This window comes from Topomyia yanbarensis, chromosome 2 (assembly GCF_030247195.1).
Source record: "Topomyia yanbarensis strain Yona2022 chromosome 2, ASM3024719v1, whole genome shotgun sequence".
NCBI classification, from domain to species: domain Eukaryota; kingdom Metazoa; phylum Arthropoda; class Insecta; order Diptera; family Culicidae; genus Topomyia; species Topomyia yanbarensis.
In genome coordinates, this window is record NC_080671.1 from 198,200,862 (window position 1) to 198,226,198 (window position 25,337).

The 25,337-nt window shown below is 38.3% G+C and overlaps 3 protein-coding genes and 1 pseudogene across 8 annotated transcripts; 2 read left to right on the forward strand and 2 right to left on the reverse strand.

Moving 5' to 3' along the window:
- Positions 1-1,506: 1,506 nt before the first annotated feature.
- On the reverse strand, positions 1,507-8,296 carry LOC131682616 (E3 ubiquitin-protein ligase RNF10). Of its 3 annotated transcripts, none has more exons than XM_058964246.1 (6): positions 7,841-8,296; positions 6,535-7,659; positions 6,076-6,477; positions 2,386-2,540; positions 2,207-2,323; positions 1,507-2,147 (listed from the first exon to the last, which is right to left on the reverse strand). In XM_058964246.1, the coding sequence occupies exons 1-6, from the start codon at positions 7,908-7,910 to the stop codon at positions 1,740-1,742; spliced, it is 2,277 nt and encodes a 758-aa protein (XP_058820229.1). In that variant the 5' UTR covers positions 7,911-8,296; the 3' UTR covers positions 1,507-1,739. The 3 variants fall into 3 exon arrangements, with proteins under 3 accessions (XP_058820229.1, XP_058820228.1, XP_058820227.1); XM_058964245.1 differs by having other exon boundaries at positions 6,076-6,474; positions 6,535-7,665; XM_058964244.1 differs by having other exon boundaries at positions 6,535-7,665.
- A 469-nt stretch (positions 8,297-8,765) lies between these two features.
- Positions 8,766-10,032, forward strand: LOC131682630 (SAGA-associated factor 29-like; annotated as a pseudogene).
- A 1,124-nt stretch (positions 10,033-11,156) lies between these two features.
- Positions 11,157-13,511, forward strand: LOC131682622 (oocyte zinc finger protein XlCOF6-like). The gene is made up of 3 exons (XM_058964262.1): positions 11,157-11,459; positions 11,517-11,647; positions 11,702-13,511. The coding sequence occupies exons 1-3, from the start codon at positions 11,334-11,336 to the stop codon at positions 13,218-13,220; spliced, it is 1,776 nt and encodes a 591-aa protein (XP_058820245.1). The 5' UTR covers positions 11,157-11,333; the 3' UTR covers positions 13,221-13,511.
- A 149-nt stretch (positions 13,512-13,660) lies between these two features.
- Positions 13,661-19,774, reverse strand: LOC131682629 (uncharacterized). 4 transcript variants are annotated; one of them, XM_058964278.1, is made up of 5 exons: positions 19,620-19,774; positions 19,226-19,361; positions 18,986-19,168; positions 18,605-18,922; positions 13,661-14,269 (listed from the first exon to the last, which is right to left on the reverse strand). In XM_058964278.1, exons 2-5 carry the CDS (start codon positions 19,334-19,336, stop codon positions 13,985-13,987), a joined length of 897 nt encoding a protein of 298 aa, XP_058820261.1. In that variant the 5' UTR covers positions 19,337-19,361; positions 19,620-19,774; the 3' UTR covers positions 13,661-13,984. The 4 variants fall into 4 exon arrangements, with proteins under 4 accessions (XP_058820261.1, XP_058820262.1, XP_058820263.1 ...); XM_058964279.1 differs by having other exon boundaries at positions 19,226-19,364; positions 19,620-19,768; XM_058964280.1 differs by having other exon boundaries at positions 18,986-19,165; positions 19,226-19,388; positions 19,620-19,768.
- Positions 19,775-25,337: the final 5,563 nt, after the last annotated feature.

Genomic DNA, 25,337 nt, shown 5'->3' on the forward strand with positions numbered 1-25,337 from the left:
CGCGTGAAAGCGTGCATTTGTATCGCCGGAATGTTATCATGTTTACGAGATCGCGAAGAGCTCAAGCATTTGTATATTAACGTGTTTGTCACGTGTATGTGACTTCGCGTGTAAAATTTCCGTGAATCTGATGCTTAATTTTTAGTGTATGGTGCAGTCAGTTTCCCCATATCACTAGAGTTCCAGGTCATGTGTGTTGTTTAGTGAATAGTTTAGTTACTTTTTTGATTGGTTCAACTGAAGGCATTAGTCCAGACTGTTAGGACCGATGTGAGACATCCGGACCGTTTCATAATCGCGCGAGTGTTGCTACGGGGTGTTTTCATGTTGGCGAAATCGCGGGCGTAAATATGCTAGATTATTGCAATTGTATGGTCGCGTTTGTGACCAGGTTTATGGTTTATGCCACGAGCGTTTGTACCTATATGAGTATAGATAGCGTATAGTAGAGATATACTAATAAAAGGAATCATAACATGCCGAATAAAGAAAAAAAGACGCAAAGAGTTTGATTAGAAGTGTATAAATTAACCGACACTATTTTGGTATACATCAGTACTGCCCATAACAGCATGAGTCCCATGTTGAAAAACAGCAAGCCGAGAAAAACGCTGTTCAAGATTGTCCATCCATTGAGCCAAATGGATGGGACAACCATGTTTTGCAATTTTTTTTATAATCAAACTCATCTAAACGCAGCAAATGTTGTGTATTTACCATTAACGACAATTGCATTCTGTTAGACTTACATCATGTTTTGCTGGCCGGGTATGAATGATTCACGTGCGTCGGTAAATTCATTGTACCCTAATTTATCCAATCCTTCCCAAATGAATAGAACCAAATGCACAAATTGAGCACCGGAAGTATTAGCCACTATTCTATCATATACGCCAGTTCTGCATCAATTCCCTGACCCAACTGTCACATATACACAGGTACATACGACTAGCACATAACAATTGTACACTAGTACGAAAAACAACGATTATTACAAAGCGACAACTAATAGGTTTCTACTTATGTATTTATTAAATTAATTTAATTATTAAATTAATTTATTAGTATATGCACGATGACGAAGTCGACCGATCAATGGACACACAATGACTCCTACTACGAGCCCCGTCCACGAATATCGCCATCAAATTGTGAAACAATATTTGCAAACACGGCACACAGCAAAAGTCAATCCACGTCGACCCGCCACTCGGCCTCGTCGTCACGCACAGACCAGTGGTTGAGTGTTGGTATGCCCAGGTGCAGAGTATGAAGAAACATAGAACATAAAAAAGGCGCATAAGCCCTCTTGGTCTCCTCGATGCACCACTATCGAGGCGTAATGCAATAACAATCTTAAAGCAATTGTCTGTCTGAGGTTCTGTAGCACTAATGCACGCAAGATGCTTGTTGATGTTTGCAATACCGTCAAACCCCTCAACCTTGGGGAGGGCATTAAGAATTTTTTGTTTGGTATGTCATAAACATAATAAGATGCAAAGATTGTTCCGTATGCGATAAATAGGACCGAAGCCAAGCTTTATTTAAGGATTTTTGCTCTGAACTACATTGTTTCAAACTTAGTTTTAATGTACAAAGCACATATCGAAAAAAATCAATAGTTAAACAAAACCAGAAACATAAAATAACCACGTCAACGTTATGCAATAGTGACTTTGGATGATATACCTGTTATATTGATAAATGATTAATGCCAAGTTGCCAAAGTTGAAAACGAGCTAATATAGATTCATTCCAGAAGCAAACAGCAATGTTTTCTTGTTCTTGTTCTTCTTCTTCGCACCACTGCCCGCGCCGACGTTTTTGGGTACAGAGCCTTTGAATTTTCCCGAACTTCCGTCTTCACTGGTAGCAACTTCGCAATGCAATGTGGCCCTTTCGAGAGCTGCTCCAATTGCCGAGCTCAAATCCTCTCCAAATTTCGAATCCCGGGCTGCCTGATGTTCCTCGATATTATCGTCGCCATCGCTCTCGGAAGGAAAACGCCACTTGGAAGGTTGGCGCGAAACACTGGTGATCATTTTAGAACCTGTTACTTGTATAAGCTTTGGTGTTGGGGCAGCATAAACAGCGCCTCCAGATGGCAGTATTGGCCAAGAGGAAGATGGCGGCGAGGTACACAGCATCTGAGATAATTAAATAATCAATGTTTATATTCAGTACTTATGAACGACAGAGAAAATACCTTCGACCATGAAGGCTCTGCGCTGATCACACTGGGAGAAGCAGACATGTCACTACTTGAAGGACTAAATCCGAGGGGAGGATCATGGCTGAAGTCGTACATCTCAGCATTCCCGCACTATAGAAAGAAGTTGATGCTTAGGCATATCACATATTCCAATACTGTATTCTAATACATACCGAAGGAAAATGTTTTGTTGAGTTGATTGGAATTTTAGCAGATCGTGCAAGGGATTTTCCCAGTTGGCGTTCGTTAAACTCAAAAATTTGTCTCTCTCGGATTCGTTCTGCGCGGGCACGTTTCTGTCTATCCTTGCGACGGCTGGAAATTTCATCTTAAAACAAACAAAACGTTATAAAGAGCAAAAAATGTAATACTTTGATGAAAATCAAAAATCTTTTTTCGAGAATTAATTATTAATTAATTATTAATCGAATATTGTCTGTTTTAATCATCAACTTTTAGGCTCTTTGGCAAGGTTTTATTCGGTCTTGTGTATGTTTAACTACAAAATTGTGAATGTGTATGAGTAACACGCGTAACTAGAAACAAAATACAGGTATACCTCGATAGTACGTCGTCGCTGTTGTGCTATCTTATGACAAACGCCATTTTGGGGTAAACTGAGTTAGATATGCCACATTACTTGTTTGAAAAATCTCTACAAAGTGGCGTTTTCAGAATTTTGAAATTCTACTTGGTTACTTAGATATTGCGAGAAACGTCATGAGAAATTGTGAGTTTTTTGCTTAAAATCACTGTATCTACACTCAAAAAAAAGTAAACGTTATGCCTATTGATTTTACACATAGATTTTTGCAATTAACGGAGGCATATAGACACTATTTGCTGGTACATAGACCTAATGTGTGTATTTACAAGAAATATTAATCTTACATTCACATTTCATAACTATTAGACACATAAACCCCCATTCTATAACAATATGCACATTTAACTTATGTGTGTGCATACATAGTTTATACAGTTGACACACAGAAGGTATGTGTGCGCGTGATAACAATAGCATTTCTTCTTCATATGAATTTTAAGCGGTTTGAAGCAAATAGAGTTAACGTTTGGATTTTTTTCAGTGTAGGGATTTGCTCAAGTTATATTGAAGTTTTAGATGTTTTTATGCGTGAAAATGTCTGAGGAACACAATGACATAAACATTTTCAAAAGAAAATTACACGAGTTGTGAGAAAAACACAGTTTTAGTTTTAAATTGGAAATAAAGGATATTTGGCAACACTGTAACTAAAAATAACTATTTTTTCTAGATGCCCTGACTCATTCCCTTCAAAATGCATTTCAGCGATTGTTTATATCCCATATGAACGCAAAGATATGAATAAAAGTTAAAAATTGATGATTTTTTTCTATGGAAAATTTTTCATGCACGAGTATGACACGTTATACAAATTTTGTCATCAATACACGCCTATGACACGTGTGAGTGCAACTTTTGTTTACATTCATAGTAAAAACTCGCAACATAGTCAAGCGATCTTCGTAATATTTGAGAGATTGATGAAGAATAGACAGAAGCATTAATTGTCTTCTTTGAAATGTTTATACCATTTATAAGTTTCAAGATATTCAATCTCAAACTTTAAAAATCGTTTTTCTCGAAATGTGCCAAATGGCGCTTGTCATAAGATAGCACAACAGCGACGACGTACCCTCGTTAGTACGTACCCTCGATAGTACGTACCCTCGATAGTACGTACATTTTGCCTCGATAGTACGTACACCTACCAATTTTTTTTCGTTTGATTTTGTAAACTTCACCAAATGCGACACATTTTATAGAAGTTTTATGGGTTTCATGTTACTTATGCATGCTTTAGAAAGGTTATGTCAAGAGTTCTGTGCTACTCAGAGTAGTTCTGCAAACTCCAACAAAGTATTCCAAAGTTTAAGTAAACCACAAATGGTCGGTGTTAAGTGAGACCGGACTAAGTCGCAAAGCATCAAAAAATGAGATAATGATAGAACTTGATAAAGAATTTCTTCAGCTACATTGAACTTTTACCAGATTTGAGTTATATAACAATAAGCTAGAATTATGGCGAAAATTATTTCCAAATTTAACGTAAAGGGTGCTGCGATTCAAACTTTAAACTCGTTTTTCTCGAAATCAATAAATTGTCATTTAGTCCGATCTGACCTAACATCGACCAAATGTATCAGGAAATTTATGAAGTTTGAAAAGAATCCTGCATGCTTTAAGGACGTCCTACAAGTATCTTAAAAGTCTTATAAGCTTCGGAAGCTTGCTAACTTACAAGGAGATCCGTAGAACCTTAGACAATTTGTACGAAATTCTGAGCATTTATAGTTTGTTTGTCAAACTTCAGAGAATCTCAATTATCTTTAAGGTTGACACTTCGAAGGTTGCATAAAATTTTGGAAATTACTTCAAACTTCAGAGAATTTCTATGCGCTCAAACAATTTCTATAAACAACACGTGTTCACGATGTTCACGCATATTTTACCAAACTCGAGGTAATTCTGCGAACTCTGCGAACAAAAAATCTTTCAACCTTGAATGAAATCTTTAGAATCTCTGAAAAGTTCACGAAGTTTCAAGAATATTTAAAGGGATTTTGGAAGATCTTTCAAACATCAAGGAGTGTCTGCAAGTTTTACAAACTCACAGTAAACTTCAATGAAGTAAAACTAACAAAATTGGGAAAGTCTAACCGAAAGCTTTTGCATGGTTTTATGCACGGTATGTTCCTAAAGTATCAGAGAAATATTACTGACTTCAAGATAACCTATAAAATATAGATTTTGTAAATTTTCCTAACATCAACTAAGGTTTTAGGAACTATGAAGGTAATAAAAATGGTAAAAAGTTTTTTCCTAGTAGATTTTCAATATTATGTACATAATGTACATACATGTAAGGCTTCATTATATTCTAAGAGCCACAATGTTTTGAATAAAATGGATAAGATTCGGATCAAGCACGCCTAGCGGCTTGAATGGAGGCTCATATGACTTACAGATATAGACAAACGCAGCGTTTTTTCTCCATACCTCTTGTGCTAGTGATTAAAAAAGTTTTCAACATATTGGCATGGTTCAAGGATTAAGGTGTGACACGAAACAATGGTTTATATAAGCTTATATGTTGTCATAATTTATATTTGAAAGACTATTTATCTTTGTAAATATAATTAATTATACGATTTTCAACCAAAAATATAAGGAATAGAAAACAATACGGAATCCTGTTCTGAGAAGAATTGTTAATGACATCGTGCTACCAAATCCAAAAAAATATCAGAAAATCTCAGAGATCCAAAAATATCAGAGGCGTCTTATTACTTTCGATTTTTATTACAAATTCCGAATATTTTATACGAACTTCAGAAAAATGGCACATACGTCAAGCAACTGTACGAGTCTAAGAAAATGCTTTTACATGCCATTTTCACCATTCTGGTCGTAGGAAACCATTTTTAAATCAAATACCCACTCATAGAACGGTTTATCACTAATATGGGGATTTATCTAGTAATAAATATTATTTTTGTAAGATTTTATGCTATTTTAAACATAAAAAGTAATATTTTAAAAATTTATTTTTGTGATTCGATAGTACGTACGTTTCGATAGCACGTACGTTTCGATAGTACGTAAACTAAACGAAGCGAAGGGGTACGTACTATCGAGGTATACCTGTACTATTGTTACATGAAAAAACCAAATAGTTTGTATTTGTTTATTAACAAATTTACAATAATCTGTCGACATATGCCTTAACTCAGGCCAAGGAAGCAGAAGGATACTTCTGTATTTTGTGTGATAAGAACCAGGGTAGTCGCCAATATTTCCCACCCAGAATTATCCTTACCTTTGAATTTCGCCATCACTTCGGATGAAACAATACCGTTTCCAAGCTCGATTTCGACTACCTCGAACGGGGTGCAAACGGGTAGATGCTGCAAATATTTCAATCTTTTTCTCAAATCCTCGGACATTGAACAGCTATCTTTGTGAACAATTTTGCCAGTGATGATTAGTGGACTCTTGTCTAAGCTTCCATACATTGTTTGCAGCATACGCGTGTTAAGTGAATGCAAATAAAGCGGTTGACCGTCTGTTGATTGATAAAAGTAAAAATAATCCGAAGCACATGTCGCTGTAGGGATAATGTCGACATCACTCAGCAAAAAGTTGCTGTCTTCGTCAATCATGAAATCTCCCTGTTTGTGATTTCCTGTGATATCTAACATTGAAGTGATGTTTGCAGCTTCTAGAATAAATTTCAAGGGTATAATATTGCAATATTGAGATAAAATGAATTTCTCACCATCCAACAGCATGCTTGTTTGATGTTCGTCTATTACGCTTGTATCGCTTTCTTTGTTGCGATGATCTACTGGCAACGCAATAACTTTATCGCACATAATGCCTTCTTTGCGCTCTTTCAATTGTTCGAGTGCTTGTTCCACAAATATATTTTCCGGACAATCAACACCATCCACAACCATTTGATTTTCCAGTTCTTTCTGTTCTCGAGCAATTATATTGAGTATCTCTGGCGTTTCTGCCAGGAGTAATTTGGAAAGCGTCGTATTACCTGTTTTTGAGCAAAAGTAAGGTATTTCCGGCTGCTCGTTTTTTAATTCAGCAACAAGTGCAACATTCGTTGAGGCTTTTTCGCGACGCATCAATTGAAATGTTGCGATTTCTCCAACCGTGTACGGGTGAAACGGTTTTGAAACCGCACTTCGAAGATCCGGTAAGTGTATGGCGTCAAAACAAATAGGACATTTACGCCAAGCTTTATCCGATAGTGCGAGATAGTGCAGAATACAGGGCCAGCAGTACACATGACCACATTTCGTCATTTTGGCAGCAACCGGCGGATACAAACAAATTGGACACTGCGGTTCTTCGTAACTAAGGATATGAATCTGTTCTATTTTTGCCCAATCCACCAATTGATCGGGGCACGCAATATTGGCAACATAGTTCTCATGAGCACGTACGACGAACTGACAATTTGCCTGCAGAAACTGTTCTTTGTTGTAAATCATCTTCCTGACGTAGCTACGATTGTTTCCCGTTTTACTAAAACGTGTTGGAAGATCATGCTCACGAGGCTCATAATGAAAGTTCAGCAAATGGTTTAAACTTTGCTTCTTGGAACCAGGTGAAAACACCGAATGTAATTCATGGCTTACAGGAAATAGAACAGAGGGTGCTAATCCGGTTCCCGTGTTCTGTTCTTCAAGTTGATTATTTTCATTTTCTGGATAACCTTCACTGACTCCATCCGGACGCTGTTTCGAGCGCTTATCATAGTTGTAGTTTGTTTGATTGCGAGCTTTACCCACAGTTTGAGCTTTTCCACTGCAGTTTCGATAATTTTCCGGTTTAGAACCGCTAACGTTTGGCTGTTCACGACGTTTAGAATAGCGTGGCCACTTATCTGAAACTTCAAAAATAGATTAAGTACCACAAAATAAACCAGACTTCGGCGTGAAGCACCTCGACGTAATTTATTAATCGGCCGGTAACCTGTTGGTTTAACCATTTATCAGGTCTTCGTAGAACAGTATATAAACAAATTAGTATCCCAAAAACACAAGTTTTTGGCATATTAAACTCACCTTGACCTTTTTTTGTTTCAGTTATCTGTCCTTTGGACAGGTTCTGGTTCGAAAAACGATTCTTCTCCATTTATACCGGAGTGAAAGAGGCTTACAAATATGTTAAAAATAATAGAGTTTAGCTGACAACTAGCTGCCAGCTGAGTCCGAAACGGATCCGGCTCTGAACGACGGAAAATTTCTCCACAGAACGGAGCGCTGCTGCTGCTAACGAATAACACTTTGCTTGCAGACATCTTTTAGTTGGCCATGATTGTACACGTCGAATTAGAAAAAAAGAAAAATCTTTCGATGATTTTTCTTACGGTTTATGAGAAATTTAAAAACAGAAAAAGCACAAAACCTCAAGCCACAATTTGCTACCGATATGACTTGAACCGTTCGACGGCACACGAATTAAACGCGAAAAACTATAGACGAACTTTTGCACCCAATCCGTCGCGTTAAAGATGGCGACGAAAATGACGTATTAGCTAGAAGCATCCCACCTAGTACATCTAACCGGAATTTTAGCTGACTTCTGACAGAATTCTGCCTCATTTCACGCCTGGTTTTACAAACTCATTCGAACTCACACAGTAAAGTTTAGCCGAGAAATCAGCAGCGATTCTGGCAGCTTTCACCCATTGAGAAGCCCAAGGCAGTTACCCGGTCAAACCATTCGGAATTTGATTCGGAATCCTGAATGGAATCAGCATGGATTCCAGCTCAAATGCAACAACCGATTCCGAAACCGATTAAGTCGGAATCGGTTGTTGAATTTGAGTTGGAATCCATTCAGAAATCCGAACCGGTTCCGGAATGGGTTTAACTAGGAACTATCCCACTGAGACGTCCAAAAATTTGTTTCAAAATCGTTCAACACGGGTCCAACCAACGACACGACCTGAAACTTCATGTAACTTTCTGATGAAAAAGTGTCCGAGTAGTTAACCGCCAGTTACCAGTTCATTGAGTCACCCCCCGAAACAGTTAAAAAAAGAATTCTTCAGCAACACTTCTTTGTTTATTTGATTTTCTGTTGCTGTATAGCAACCATATTGATTCCGTAAAGCTTTCGATTAATTCAGCGTTCTCCATGAATTAACTTATTAAATATTTAATAATAAAACAGTTGCATTTTGTACGGACGTTCGCATTGATAAGGAAGTTATTTTGAAAAAAGTTGGTGTCCAATAAATATGCCGCTAACTGCTGAACAAGCGATGCTTCAAGTACAGGTAAATCATGAGAACGAAAGCGAAATTCTTAATTTTTAGTATACGTAACATTTCATTTGGGTAGGAACGACTCCGTTCGCTTAAATCGGTTATTGTTAGAGAATGAGCGGAAGAGAAACGAACCCAACATCGTAAATACGGGAAATAAAGAAACAATCCGAAGAGGTGCGCTTATGAAAATGCTACAGATTTCGGCTCAAACGCTACCACTCTTTGTCAGTAAACCTGGAGAAAAAATTTCACCGCTTTGTGATACCGTTCCGGCTGATAGTACTTACGTTGCAAAACCGGGTGACATGGTTGCCGCTCATGTTAAAGGTCTCGAAGATGAAGAAAATTGGATACTTGCCGAAGTAGTACAATACATCTCGTCTGCCAACAAGTACGAAGTGGACGATATTGATGAAGAGCAAAAGGATCGACACATTTTGAGTAAGCGCCGTATTGTTCCGCTTCCTCTTATGAGAGCTAATCCGGAAACAGATGGACAGGCAGTTTTCCCTAAAGGGACAACCGTATTGGCACTATATCCACAAACTGCCTGCTTTTATAAAGCAGTTATTAATCAACTTCCGCAGACAGCCAATGAAGAATATGAAGTACTTTTTGAGGATCCTACGTACGCGGACGATTACTCGCCACCATTATATGTTGCTCAGTGGTATGTCATTGCCATCAAACCGAACAAAAAAGTAGGAGCCAGTTCCTGACAGTCCTCCGCTCAACCGACCACGACTATTTCAAGTATCACTGCTGCCCTTCCGTCGGCAATGGGAAAGTCAATTTCTTCTGGGACTGGGTGTACATCATCAGCAGTTATATCCAATGCCAGCGCTTGCAGTGGAAATCTCGCTAACCGGTGGATTAACGCAGCCGAAAGAGGAGCATATGTTGGAGCCATTCATGATGGATGATCAGTTTTGATTAGTTTGCGCGAAAACTCAATTCAAGTTATACAATTTATTGTAATATCTCAGCATAAAATGATCAACAAGAAAGAAAAAAACCTATTTTAATCCACCTAGCGGTGCAATTGTGCCTTTCTCAATCATGAATCACGAGAATGTGTGCGTTTTTTATATTCATTAAAAGAGTTCGAGTTCTAAAATTTTGAAAAAAAACAGCCACGGTAATATTGAACTGAAAAAAGGTGCGAAATCGGCAAAGTCCCAAAAAGTCGATTTTTACAAAAAAAAATTTTTTTCGAGATAACATAAAATCTCGACGTTTCATGCATTTTAAAGATGTTTGGCATCAAAAATACGAATTCGATTTCTGAAATTTCATGGGGTCCCCCCTTTGAAAAAAAATTTGAGTTCTGGCTTATATGGGAATTTCATATGTGACCGGACGATTTAGTCTATATTTAGTTTATGTCCGAGTTATGCTAGGGTTTTGCTCGGTTCCTGTCAAAATTTGCCAGAAAACGCGAGCGAAACCGAGTTCGCCCTAGCTCAACTAACCCGACAGCCCTCTAAGAACGGTTGGTTTCAAAATCGTTCAATAAAGGACGTTCGTTGGACCAATTTGGACAACGTCCAAATAACCGTTCAACAAATGTCCATCGTTGGACCCGTGTTGAACAATTTTGAAACAATTTTTTGGACGTCTCAGTGGGAGGATACGCGCAGAAATCTGACAGGGCTGCCAAACCAAGACTTACAAAAATCTAGCAGAACGGTCTCTGCCAGAAAGTTTGCTCACTGGGTTAGTCCATTTTGGGTAGGTTTCTACCCAAAATTAGGTAAAGGCTGGTAAGCGTCCCAGTAAAGTTCAGCCGGAAATGAACTGGAATTCTGGCTGGTTCCAGTTCGTATTCCGGCTCCAGTGCAACAACCGATTCTAACTAGAATCGGTTGTGTCACTGGAGCCGGAATACGAACTGGAACCAGCCAGAATTCCGGTTCATTTCCGGCTGAGCTTTACTGGGGTGTAGAGATCTAGTGTCGGTAATGCAGATGTCCCTTTGCTCAAAATGAATCTACCCAGTAAAGTTCATTCGGAAATGAGCCGGAATTCTAGCTGGTCTTAATTCGTATTCGGGCTCCAGTAACACAAACGATTCTAACAAGAAGGAACTTTGCTGGGTATGTTTGTCAAAGGTTGATCTCTCTTTACAAAAACGAGGTAGACGTTTAAGTTGTTTAGTAAAATTTGCGAGTGGGAAAATTTTGACACCGTTATCGACGTTAAATTCCTTAAAATCCTGCTAAATTGTATCAATAATAATAATAATAGTGCCATTTTTTACAAATTAGCCAAAATATATTATAATGTCGGACCAATTCGTTGAAGTATGTCGAATTTGTGTTGAATCTGGACATTTTTTATTTGCGCTTTATGGAGGAGACAATACCAAAGGCTTTGTGGAAATCATTGAACAGATAGCCAACATTACAGTACAGAAAAAATGACCCAGAACAATAGTAGGTTCTTACGTTTATCTTTTGTTTCAGCTTGATCCTAATGATGGTTTACCCGTCTCGATTTGTGGGCGTTGTGTTAGGGATGTTGAGGCGACTAAAGAACTTATTGAAAGATGCAGAACCTCCGATGAGTGTCTCCGAAGGAAGCTAGGACTAAACACGTCAGTGTTTATCTTCTATAATTTTGCTTGAATTCAGCTGATTTTGTTTTCTAGGCATGTTATACAAGAATTTGAAGTAGGGGGAGAAAATTCTTCAATTCAGCTGATAGAAGTTTGTGGAGTTACTTCAGAACAAGGAATTGCCTTCAATCAAGTCGAAATAGTTGATATAAATGATATTATTGAAGAAGAATTGTTCGAACCAACCGATCTTATATCCGAATCTTCTGAAGAGGAAAACGAAAATATCAAGGCAATAGAGTCGTCATACGTAAATGATTTGATTGTAACGGATCCCACAGCACTTGTTGCAGAAGCCCAAGAGTCCAATTATACGCAATGTTGTGGCTGTGTGGAGCATTTTGATACTTACGAAGCGCTCCAAAATCACTCCCAGCTCTGTCATCTTGAAGATAAAGGTATATGTGGTCCAGTTCCAGATAATCTAATTGAATGTGTCATCTGTTACAAACTGTTCTCCGGAGTTGCCTATTTAGATTCGATGCATAGGCTAAACGCGTTTAAGTATAGGCTTCAATCAGTTGGATTCCCGAAAGTAATGCAATGCTGCACGTGTGATTTCAAAGCCTCTAGCAAAGACGAGCTTTTGCGTCACTCGGAAGAACACATCGGCCAGAAAACTCATGAAGATCCCAACAAACCTTTCGAATGTGAGTTCTGCTTTAAGCGATACAAAGAAAAACCAACACTAAATTTCCACCAAAGATTCAGTCATAGTTACAAGAAGCAGTTGGTAAACAAACGACGAGGATGTAGGGCGGTTAAAAAGAGGACCGAAATTGAGAGTGCTACTGATAGTAGGAAATGTTGTGGATGTTCTGCAGAGTTTCTTTCTTTGGATTCCCTGAAACAACATTCTCGAATGCATCACGATCTATATCGAAGTCAAATTGATAGTGCAAACCCATTTGAATGCGAAATATGTTTCAAACGTTTTCCGACACTAGTCAGATTGGAACAACATCGGTTGGTTCCATATATTCGCGAACACAAATGCGACGAATGTGCGAAAACATTCCTTACTTTACCTCTTCTTCAAAAGCATATGCAGAATCATAATTCGTCTAAAAAGGGGAACGACGAAACACCTAGAGGGGAGAATGTTTTAGTCGAAAAAAATGTCCAGTGTGACTTATGTGGGAAAACTGTGAAAGATAAGTACCAACTCAAAGCTCATCAGAAGTCGAAACATTCGCAAGATAAACCCTTCAATTGTAGTTTGTGCTTTCGACAGTTCAAGTGGAAACACGCACTGCAAAATCATCTTCGAGTGCATACTAAGGAACAACCATACGGGTGCAAGTATTGTCCGAAAAAATTCACGCAACTGACGGACAAAAACAGACACGAGAGTAGTCACAGTCAAAAGTTTCCATTGCAATGCTTGATTTGTGGCAAAGGGTTTTCAGCCGGAAGACAAAAGAGTTTGGAAAAACATGAAAAGTTGCATCAAGCTGGAGAGGATTACCCATTCACGTGCCGGTTTTGCGATCGAACGTTCACCAGATTGTCGCACCGGGATCGACATCAGGCACGTCATGCTGCGGAATGAGCTCCAAACCTACAAATGAACGAGGAAATAGACAAACACACCGGACACCATCATTTTCATTTACAGCATTGCATTGTCTCAGCAGCACTTACAACCAAAAACACTAGACTAGATTTGTACGTAATTTATTGCCGCTATACCCATAATTGTCTCATGGTCGGAAGTTTCGATGTTTAGTGGATGCTGGAAGAATAAAATTAAAAGCTGAAGTTCAGTTATGTAACATGTCCACATAGCAAATATATTTAATTTAGAAATTGTGTGTTTATAATCTAAAGCATATGAGATATAATAGTATTGCTATGAAATTTTAGTTTTTTGTTAAAACAGCTTTTTAGGGTCAGAGTATCGCTAAAAAGTCAACAAAACAATAGTTTTATTAAGACATTAGAAATAGTTATTACCAGACCAGGGACAATAGAATGCAATAAACTTATTGATTCCAGAAAAAAAACTTTATTTCTATTGTTTTCCGTCCACACTACAGATTGATATTTCCATTTAAAACAATGAATATTACTTATCGGTTACAGTTAATGGTTGAAATAGTTTGAATCAGTAAATCTGGCACATCCTTCTAGTATATATTATTGTTTATAATTTTTAGGATGCTTATCTTTATCGCTTCGTAATACACTATGGGACCATGGAAAGGAAGAATATACGATGCAAAACAGTGATTACACCAAGCTGGTTCCAATTACTAAAACCATTCTCGTCTTCTAAAAAAACTTTAATCCAGAATCTCATATCTTATGTAAATTTTACTCTTCTTCCTCTTCTTCGTTATCCTCTATATCGTCGTATTCATCATCGTCTTCTTCATCTTCATCTTCAGCAGCAACGCTGGGATTGTCGCCACCCTTCTGTGAATTTGTTCGTACAGGAGGAACTCCATACACTGCTACATAGTTGTCATATTCGGATCTCGATTTCGCTTCTAACTCCTCGCCATCGACTAACTCCACCCGGATTTGCTTGGTCTGCTCGATACATTTGACCTTGACCTCGAGATATTCTTCGGCACGTTTATCCTCCCAACAAGAATACTAGAAAACAAAATAAACTTACATAAGAAATCTTGCCAACACAATTAACTTTCTCAGTCAACAGTTCACTAGAACCACAGATAACTAGTGCTATTGACATGGTTTAGATTTACTTGGACATTTTGGTCGGCCATTTGGTTCACTCGAAACACATCGCACAGTGGTCAGAAATTGAAAATATGTCGAATAATCTAGAGAAAATTTAGAATAGGGCGTAAGTAACAATGAGAGATTCTCTTTGGGGTCTTTCTCTTCTGTTCATTACTCGATCGTTTCAACATTTAGTACTAAACTCTTTGCATAATATTCTAGTAATAACCATCGGCTTTCGATATGTACTGGTAAATTAGTGCAAAGTGTTATGGTGGGCGTCGTAATAATCGAAAGAGAAAGTAAACAAAGAGAGGCTCTCAATGTTACTTACGTCCTATTCTAAATTTTCTCCAGAACTTATACTGATCACGATTTAAAAGTAAAATGTAGTCAGCACATTTGTTGCTTAGTATCTAGGCCGTTATAGAAGGAGGGTTTCTCGGCAACTTTTTTTTAATTATTCAGAGCATCCGTATTTACAGGAGTGCATTCTTTGCAATACTTATTAAAGTCGACACGTACACTTCCGCCATACACATATCTATCCCATGTGCTATGGGATTTCCTAAATACATGGGACATTTATTCAGTGGCAGTACACTAACTGTCACATCGCATCAATAGATATTGTATTAAATATTGCAATAGCCCCGAAAACTTTAGCGTTTCCTACGAAAGGGTGAATTGAGAATGCATTAAAATTCCAGGATGCTGTATCTAGATGTCCTAAATATTTACGTATTTGTTCTCTTTATGACTCTTAAGATCAAAAGAGTCCAATAGGTGAACATTTTAGTTTGGAGCTCTGTCGATACGTGGCACTGGTGTTACATGTGAAATTGTGCATTTCAATTTATTTCATTTTGTTTTTCTAGAAGACTCGTGTATTCAGAAAAATATTCGGAAGGTCCTATCTATGCGCATGACAATGATTTTAATTCTGAACTCAGTCACCACGTCAACCACGCGCTAGTTTATATGTAAAATAGTACCTTATTCGACATGTTTAGCAGATCCTAATTTCCTAATCTCAAGTACTAACAGTGCAACATAACACTTTAAAAATTGTCCCAACTATTGATTTTGAGCAAGACTATCCTGGTGTGTGTGTGTGTGTGTGAAACCTATCCCATCTCCCACTGGCTGGCAGCGGTTTACAGAAAAAAGATGTTTGCATGCATTTATATACATGCATGCAAATAACTTGATTCCAAGATTTGGGTAGGTGCTAGCTCAATTGACTTTCCGATTACCCATTTCGTATACAGGGCAAACCGTGTTCCGAGGCAATCGTTCCATCAACCAGCCCCGCCTTAATGTAATGTTTGTATCAAATGGATTCTAACATTACAATAAGACTTTCGATTCCTTACATGAGGTAAGAAATCGACACGTGTTTAGTGTATTTAATTGAACATAATATCATTGATATATAAATTAGAATATATCGACATGAATCTTTCATTACGGCTTCAATCGCAAAAGTAAACAAACTGCGTTTTCCTTATTATAACATTATGCGAAAAAAATACTACAAGATTGAGGTGAAAATTGGTTAAAATGATTTTTACTTCGATTTATAATTAAAGAAAACAAAACAGCGAAACATGCATTTTCTTCGAGATTTCGCCTTAGGCCCTTCTTCTCATATGGAATATAAAGGCTAAACCTACATTTTTAGACAGAACAGGGGCGAATGTTTATTATTCACAATATTATTCTGTAAACGGCGGTTCTATTATATAAATGATAAACAATATCTACTATGATCAGGTCTACTCGGTAACACATAAACATTCGAATATTCCGATATTTTCATGAAATTTGTAGAAAAGATGCACGCGCCCTTTCAGTTCCGTGCGTAAACCTTTAGCTTCACAACAAAAAATGAATAAAAACATAAATTTTTCTGGGGAATGTGGCATTCTGGATAATAGCTTTTTTAGGAAATAGTACATTCTGGGGAATGAAATTCTGCGGAATGGATTTCCGGGGAATGGCTTTCTGGGGAATGGTATAGAATCTTAACCAGTGTATGAGTATGATGCGGCCTGTAAAAAATTAAAAAAGATGAGATTCATAACATGTAATCTGAACAAATACCACGGAAGCATTTATGGCCATCCAATTCTACCCCACTACTATTATAAAAGATGGTCGACTATTAAAGATAACCGATTTGTATTACAATTATTGTTAGCGTTAATTTCAAAATCTTCTGTGGGCTAATATTTGTTTGTCCTGCAATAAATGTTAAAAAAAAAATTAGCGTTCTGATAGGACTGCAGCTTATAGCTTAGAGTATCTCGGTCCGTCCCGCGAGACAAAATTTGCAAAATCGGACGAATTAGCAACTGTCTGCCAAGTAAACACCGGTCCTCGGGAGAAGGACTAAATTTTGCGCCTTTTGGTCTCGAAGTGTGTAACGTCAAGTCCTCTATTTTGTCCAGTCCAATATATCAAGCCCCTAACAACGCGTGTTTAATCGTCAGCGATGCAATTAAAACTTCGCATTGATTCCGCTTTTGTCTTGTTCCTGATCTCCTCTTGGGTCCCCTAGGTCTGAAGCGGATCAATCGACTATTAACTAAATCAGAGAGCGCTGATAATCGTAATGTCAGCGAATACTAATTTTCCTGTAACTATGTATTCCGCCAGTTATTATTCCTGTTCTAGTGTGTACTAATGATTATTTTGCTTGAAAATCAAAAACATTTTAATTGTTAGAACTAAGACATAGAGAACAGACATCCAAATTCGAACAAACAAGTTTAAAATGCTTGTTTTATCATTTGAACAAATATTTGTTAGAGCATTACGACCACCATACTGGCATATCCAATAATTAGAATGATCACTTGGATATCAATTCAGGAACACTCACACACTAAACGGCATGACAGAACCACCTTTGGTGGTAACCTCTCGGTTACCTTTGGATGTGCCTTTTACTCAACTTTTACGCTTGAGATGGATGTCTGTTCTCTATGCCGAAATTGATGTTGCTTCTCAGTTTTGCACTACACAGGGGGAACTTGGCCTTGATCCCACTGCTCTGCCATCGATGTTACGTGATATTCGTTATGGAACATTGTTTGTTTGGGGTCCATTCATAAACAATGTCTCGCAGAAAAAAGTCTAAAATTGTTATTGGTTTTATTAACCCCGCACCACTAGTACGCCTCAAATTTTTAGTTTTTTCCTCGTTGATTTATTGGCTTTTCCCCAACTGTCAATACGCGACACATCATTTATGAACGGCCCTTGGTAATATCTTTAGAGCAGACAAACCAATGAAAAATAGGATTTACAGGATTTTTGTGCGTTTTTAGCACCTTGTGTCACATCTTTATGTTTGTTATACATACTAAGAATACCAAATCATGTGATATGATGGCCGGAAGATTAGAGAAGCAACACCCCCCCCCCCCCCCCCCCTTCACCCCCTTTTTCCTGCATTAAATGTTAATATTGCATTTATAACTAAAAAAATACATAGATGTGAAATTTTAAGTTTCCGAAGAAGATAATTCAATTGTGAAGAGAGCTAACTTTTATTTTCTCCAGTCGGTTAATGATTTTCTTTGGTTTTGCAAATTCTTGAAAGTAAAGTATGTTAATACGCGGAAAAATCTAGGGGAAGAATAAGATGAATTCCCCACAACCACGTGGGTCCCTTCGCTCGCGTGTTGCGTGATCCTATGTGTGTGGCCCTATATCTTCGAAAGTACATTGTATTGGGTTCTAAAGTGGATGGCATATCCTTCGATAGTTTATTAATGTAAGCAATGAAACAATTTCGGTTTCTCGACTCCCAGACTACACCTTGTATCGAATATTTTGTTTGTTATTATCCAGGTTTTTAAAGATAATTTAAAATTCTGACCTGTGCACAACGTGGGTTCAACTTTTCAAAAGGAATTTTGAAAAAACTGATTTTGAAATTTTGTTTAGCTGATTGCAAGTACAAAGGGTTACGGTGTGGATTAAGACGCTATTTTCATGAAATTTCGCTCTGCAACGGAATAATGATCGAAATGAGGTTTTTTACAAAAAGCTCTGTTCAAATAATCAATACTGAAATATAAATATTATAAATTCAGTAAATTATACGGAATTAGACACAACATTGCTGTGCACAACGGCAGTTATTCACTTTAAAAACTCGGGATCCATTCCGGCCGAATATTTTTAAACGGAAGCTTCAAAATAGTACTGACAATTAAAATTAGCACTACTTACCACCATTGATGAATTGAACTGTGGAATATCAGATGTAATAGATTTGTCCCGCAGGTATTTTTGAAGTAAGCTTGAGCCATCTCTTCGCCACAAGCATAGTTGCTGGTTATTTATGATTCCGTCTTTCAAATCTCCTTTAAAAATGTACAGATTCAAAAATCCGCCTTTGTCCGGAAAACTTTTCAAGGGTGTCACAAGTTTACGCTGGAGAGGCTGTGGCTTTGGCGAAGCAGTGGCAGATGTGGTTGGTTCAGATTTGATTTCCGATGTTGATGCTGATGGATTAACCTGAAGAACTTTCTCGACTGGTTTCTTGGGCTGGAAGCGTAATGACATAGTAGTTAACAAACATCAATAAAAATTTAAGTGACTTGTAGATACCGTTTTTTTCACTTGTTTCGCTGGTGTTGGTAGTTGTTCCGAGAAATCTTCGTCGCCGTTATCCTCGTCAGAACTAGTTTTCTTTTTTGTTTTCTTAGCTGGTTTACGACCGCGCTTCTTCGTACCGTTCTTGTTGGTTGCAGTTGCTTTTTTTGTTCGGCCTGGGCTTTTTACCTTCGACTTCTACCAAGGATATTATATGCAAAAACGGGAACAAATCAATAAATAAATTAAACTTACCGGATCGTCTTTGGCCGGTTTCCAATCCTCTTCTGAATCTTCGAAATCAGATTCTTCCTCAAACTCAGAGCCTTCTAGCTGCGTGGTGACTAGTTCAGTTCGGCTACGCATCTTTTCGAATCAAAACTCGAAGGATCTACTGGCAAAAACAGATACCAAAACACTTCAAATGAATTCGGAATTAAACTCGCTATCTTTTTTATATTCTGCACAATTCTTTCTTTGCAATTGAAAATTTTAGATATTTTATTCTATGAATATGAAACAAAAACATTCAATAAAATTTTGTGGTAAGCTTTCGCAGCCACGCGCAGAACCGGAGTTTTTCTTTACTTTCGAATCGCAAGTTGAATTGTATTGTATTCTTGTTCTAACTACGCGAATTATTATTTACCTTTTTATTTTCACCTTTATTTGAAAATACGAAAAATACAGTAATGCTAATTTCGTTTTTTTAATTCAAATTAGAGTAAAGTTTGCTCAATGTTTCAAAAATCGGAAAAATCTATACAAAAATGACAGTTTTGAATTACGTACCCAGTATAGGCAGTCGGAAAATGAGCCGGAGCTCCTGCTGATTCCCAGTCAAACCATTCGGAATCCTGAATCCCACCCAGTGAGCAAATTTTCTGGCAGAGGTCGCTCTGCTACCCAGTTAAACTCATTCCGGAACCGGTTCGGATTTCTAAATGGAGCCATTATGGATTCCAAATCAAATGCAACAACCGATTCCGACTCAGAATCGGTTGTTGCATTTGATTTAAAATCCATACTGACTCCATTCAGGATTCCGAATCAAATTCCGAATGGTTTGACCGGGTACACTTCTGAAGTCTTGGTTTGACAGCCCTGTCAGATTTCTGCGCGTATCCTGTCGGGTTAGTTGAGCAAGTGCGAACTCGTTTTTGCTCGCGTTTTCTGGCAAATTGTGACAGGAACCGAGCAAAACCCTGGCATAACTCGGACATAAACTGTGCAAAGATCTTGGCAATCCCTACCTGGTAGAATTTAGCACGAATCGAGCAAAACATTTGACAAAAATGTGGCAGGAAGCGTGCAGAGATCTTGGCCGTACATTTCTGACGATTCTGGATAAAAGTGTGCAGCACCGGTTGGTTTAACCGCTTCTGTCAGAAACGGTTGTTGCATTTGAGATGGGCCGGGGTACGGTTGAACTTTAAAGTAATTACTGCCCGGTCAGCGTGGCACACGGTTAAAATAAAGTACCCATTAATGGGTTTCATACCACCCATCTCAGACAAAACTGGGCAAACCCATTATTTGGGTAAGCATTCCATGCCCAAAAATGGATTACGTCAAAAACTAGGTAGTTTTATACCCAATTTTATACATGGAGACAAACTGAAAATGGGTAAAAATTCACCCATTTAAAAAACAAAATTTTGGAATACAAAATATTATATATTTTAGGGAAAATTTGCTAGAATTTTAATAAATAAGAAATCACGCTCACTTCAAATGATTTATTATTAATTAAAGTAGAACACAAGTTCATTATAGATGTGCTGCCACAGTGTCGTCCTGATGTACTTTTTCTTCGAGAACTGTGTCGTTCATGTCGACAAAAATCTTCCCTAGCAAAATATACTAGTACCAACGACACGACCTGAAACTCTGTGAAATTTTCAAAATAAAAAGTGTTCGAGTCATCCACTGCCAGTTACCAATGCATTTAGTCACCCCTCGATGTGACCGAAAAAAATAGTTTTTCAGCAACCCTTCCTTGTTTTGATTTTCAGTTGCTGTGTAGCAACCAAGTTATTTTCTGTTTATATTGAGTTTCAAATTGGTTCTAATGTTCATTTAATAACTTTTTTTAGTTTTAAAGCACAGTGGAGTGAAAAAAATGATGGAAAACATGCTATGTTTCAGATTATCACTTATTAAACGTAAGTATTATCTTGTGTGTCTCCATCGAGGTGTACATCTCGAATTTTCAAAAACTGCAACGAATATCTGAACAGATACAGTACAAACTAGCTACAGCGATAGTTACGAAGAGTATTCTTGTTCCTTAAAGTTTAAAAGAGTCTTTTGAAAATTCTATTAAAAGTTATTCAAAAAATTAGCATATTTACGATTACAAATTGATTGATAAAAATACATATTCTAGGCACCTGCCTAAACAGAAAAAACCTGCCCGTTATGTGATTTACCTAGGCTGTAGCTTAGTTCAAGCTCGATTATGGTACAGTAACTTGTAACGAAATACTCGTCAACAAATCGGGATTGACACTAGAAACTCTGTTATCATCAACGAAGAAATTCAATCCCAGCCGAAGTCGTTGAGATTTTTATGTGGTGAAAATAAAAATCTGCGGGCACGCTTCCTTCGGAAGGAAAGTTAAACCGTTGGTCCCCGGTCCATGAGTTCATGAGATATCTAGTCCAGATAGTGAAGTCACCTCTCTGGCATCGGTGTTTACCTTCGTAGCAGAAATAGGCCAACGGAAAATAACGAAAAAGCCCACAATCTATTGCGAAGTATTCACAGTTACGTATGGACTGCAAGGCATTTGCTATTTCGGAGCCTCGAAGCATTTTGTCAAGAACCTGCCCAGTGATAGCAGATATATTGTCGTATCTTTGATGATGACGGTGGTTTGTTGATAATATGAAAAAGTGACAATTTCAAACCTCTTTTAATTTTTTGCAGGACAAGAATACTATTAGCTAACGAAAAGACTGTCGGTCAGTGATATTATTAATTTCGACGTATCTGAATATCGCCCCCAGATGACAGCGAAAAGACAGCAACAGCGAGGATTAAACATGATCCCAATGCGTCGCTGCCGTCATCCGAGTTTTCCCATCAATGGGGCAGAAAAACTTGTCAGCGTGATTGGCAAATTATCCGTCCACATTGTGTGTGATCGTACACCTGAGGCAGAGAACCATCTTTCAGACTAACTATTGAGATGGCTTCGAATTCAGATGATTGTACCAGATTGGGAACTACATGTATGGAGTTCGTATGGCTTTCCCGGAAGTTAGAAACGATTTTTTTCTATTTTATGTACAGTTTCAGACTACACTTATCTGAGCATAAAGTTTATTGAATTATGTATAACTTGTTTTATTTATTCGAGCAGATTTTAGATAATAATAAGTTTATGCAGCAAACCGCTAAAGTTTACATTTCTCTGCAATTGATTGGTGACCGACATTGGGTTATTTTCCGGTCGATATGTATGCGTAGTAGAATAATTTGTAAACTATTTAAATTTATAAATACAATGAGCGGCTAGCTTTGCGTAACCAGATTTCCAGTTCAGTTTTTATTATTTATTTTGCTGAGATGAACGCATCGGATGGTCTCGAAGGCGGCCCAACGACTTGTTTGGTTCGTTATACTGCGTTACAGGACAACGTGACTTCGTCTTGAATGGTGAAAATTATTGGGAGAAAACTTCGAGCATAGGAAGAAAATGTTTCGTTTCAGGCTCTACCAGCCACAAGGGAAATCCAGTTACGTTTTATCTTTATAAAAAGTTGTTTGTAAGGTTAACATTCCTCAACGTTTCGTGAATTTTATTTTCTGTTTTAAAACATGTTCAGGCTGGATCGCCGAAATCACATCTGCAGAAACAATGGGTACGCTGAAGCTGCTCCGGAGTAAACAGGAGCCAAAAAGAGAAGAACAGAATACATGAACGGTTTTCTATCTGTTTGATCCAGAGTACTTCCAGTTTCTCCTGGTACTAGACCAAACCTAACGAAAACAGCACAAAACGAATACGTTCTGCTCATTTCTGTCAAGATGACTTTCGTGATCCATCGAATGCTATCCTACCTTTGTGACGTTATCTAAGCTTTTCTCTTATATAATTTCTTCCGAACTGCAGAAGACCTAAACCATCTACAGTTTTTCTTCGTTTCCCACAATTAAACTACCCCCTGCACCTATCTATGATGAAGTATTGGTGCACGACCGGTGATATTGCGTTATCTGTGGGCCAACACTGGGTTTTGGGTAAACATGTTAGGGACCATCCATAAATGACGTAGCATTATATGGGGGAGGGGGAGTTTTGTATTTTGTGATGTGTGACGACAGGGGGGGTAGGGGGTCATGTCATGCTACGTAGCTTTTTTAAAGGGGAATAGGGGTTGACCTGATGTCACGCCAATCTTACCCATTTCATCTAACTAACATTGTTTGGGCCTAGGGGTGGCCCTTGGTGTGGGAAATTTGCAGATTGCTGTTAGTGGCTGGCTATGTTTACACTTGTCCGCAGACAAATAAAACTCTTGGATGGACCACTCAAAACAAACCGCAAACAACTTATGTGGACTGTATTTTGGAAATCCACTTGCAACTGGATGTGATTTATTGGAAGGAAAAACACTTTTTGTAAACAGGAGCCAAAAAGAGAAGAACAGAATACATGAACGGTTTTCTATCTGTTTGATCCAGAGTACTTCCAGTTTCTCCTGGTACTAGACCAAACCTAACGAAAACAGCACAAAACGAATACGTTCTGCTCATTTCTGTCGAGATGACTTTCGTGATCCATCGAATGCTATCCTACCTTTGTGACGTTATCTAAGCTTTTCTCTTATATAATTTCTTCCGAACTGCAGAAGACCTAAACCATCTACCGTTTTTCTTCGTTTACCACAATTAAACTACCCCCTGCACCTATCTATGATGAAGTATTGGTGCACGACCGGTGATATTGCGTTATCTGTGGGCCAACACTGGGTGTTGGGTAAACATGTTAGGGACCATCCATAAATGACGTAGCATTATATGGGGGAGGGGGGAGTTGTGTATTTTGTGATGTGTGACGACAGGGGGCGTAGGGGGTCATGTCATGCTACGTAGCTTTTTTAAAAGGGAATAGGGGTTGACCTGATGTCACGCCAATCTTACCCATTTCATCTAACTAACATTGTTTGGGCCTAGGGGTGGCCCTTGGTGTGGGAAATTTGCAGATTGCTGTTAGTGGCTGGCTATGTTTACACTTGTCCGCAGACAAATAAAACTCTTGGATGGACCACTCAAAACAAACCGCAAACAACTTATGTGGGCTATATTTTGGAAAACCACTTGCAACTGGATGTGATTTATTGGAAGGAAAAACACTTTTTGCACTTTACACTTTATTTGGAAACTCACTCTGTCACTTGTACTTTACACTTCACTTGTACTTCACACTTAACTCTTTTATTTTCACTCTTCACTTGTACTTCACACTTTACTTGTTGGAATAATACTGATTGCTGCGATGCGCAGAACGCGCGTACTTATATTACACGCCACACGTTTTAGAAACGCGTGGCTCATCCGCGATGCTTGTCGATACCATGTCAAACATCAATTGTTTTTCGTCTCCTTTCTGCATCGGACGATTGTATCGTTGGATCACTCACGCTCGCTGACGATGATGCAATACCGCGCGTATCGCTGCTGCTGCTATTGTTGTTGCTACTTCATTCGAGAATGTTCTTGCTAGTTGGAGATGTTGCTCGATAATAATGAAATGGTGTGGACAATTTTATTTGGCAGTGATTAGCGCTGAACAGAGGCGCGAACAAACATCGTTTTTGATTTTTTTTAATTTTTTTACGGGGACAACGAGGGGGGTGAGGGTTACCGTCAAGCTACGTAATTATCAGGGGGGGTATATAGAATTTTGTGACGAAATGCTACGATGAGGAGGGGGGTGTTAAAAATCACTCAAAAAATGCTACGTCATTTATGGATCATCCCTTATGTACTTCGATTCTCTAACGGGCGATTCATAAGGTGTTTGATGCGAGCCACCAGTGGGTAGTGGTACACATACTAATTTGTTTCACCGTGGTTGATGCGCTGTTCAGATGATTGATAGCCTTTCGGAGCGGCAACGATCCTGTTAGCTGCGGCAGGGTTGGCCCACGACGGGTGACGCAACTGCGGACGGTGATTGCATGCACTGAGTACTGCACACGAGGACCAACGACAAGGGCGCGATAAGGATTCTTCCAGAGGCCAAGTCATTATATAAACAAATATCCGAAAGTTCCTACCAGATCGAAACTGGTAGATTCCTTTTTGGGACTTCTTGGTCACCCGTTGATGTGTCAAATTAGGATATCTTCATCA

Coding starts and splice junctions, on each gene's coding strand:
- LOC131682616 (XM_058964244.1), bottom strand. CDS start 7,910: ATGGAGAAGAATCGTTTTTCGAACCAGAACCTGTCCAAAGGACAGATA. Junction 2,324..2,385: donor CAACAAAACATTTTCCTTCG/GTATGTATTAGA, acceptor TTCTTTCTATAG/TGCGGGAATGCTGAGATGTA. Junction 2,148..2,206: donor CAGAGCCTTCATGGTCGAAG/GTATTTTCTCTG, acceptor TAATTATCTCAG/ATGCTGTGTACCTCGCCGCC.
- LOC131682622 (XM_058964262.1), top strand. CDS start 11,334: ATGTCGGACCAATTCGTTGAAGTATGTCGAATTTGTGTTGAATCTGGA. Junction 11,460..11,516: donor AACAGATAGCCAACATTACA/GTACAGAAAAAA, acceptor CTTTTGTTTCAG/CTTGATCCTAATGATGGTTT. Junction 11,648..11,701: donor AGGAAGCTAGGACTAAACAC/GTCAGTGTTTAT, acceptor TTTGTTTTCTAG/GCATGTTATACAAGAATTTG.
- LOC131682629 (XM_058964278.1), bottom strand. CDS start 19,336: ATGCGTAGCCGAACTGAACTAGTCACCACGCAGCTAGAAGGCTCTGAG. Junction 18,923..18,985: donor CGAAACAAGTGAAAAAAACG/GTATCTACAAGT, acceptor TTACGCTTCCAG/CCCAAGAAACCAGTCGAGAA. Junction 14,270..18,604: donor AGTTCAATTCATCAATGGTG/GTAAGTAGTGCT, acceptor TTTGTTTTCTAG/TATTCTTGTTGGGAGGATAA.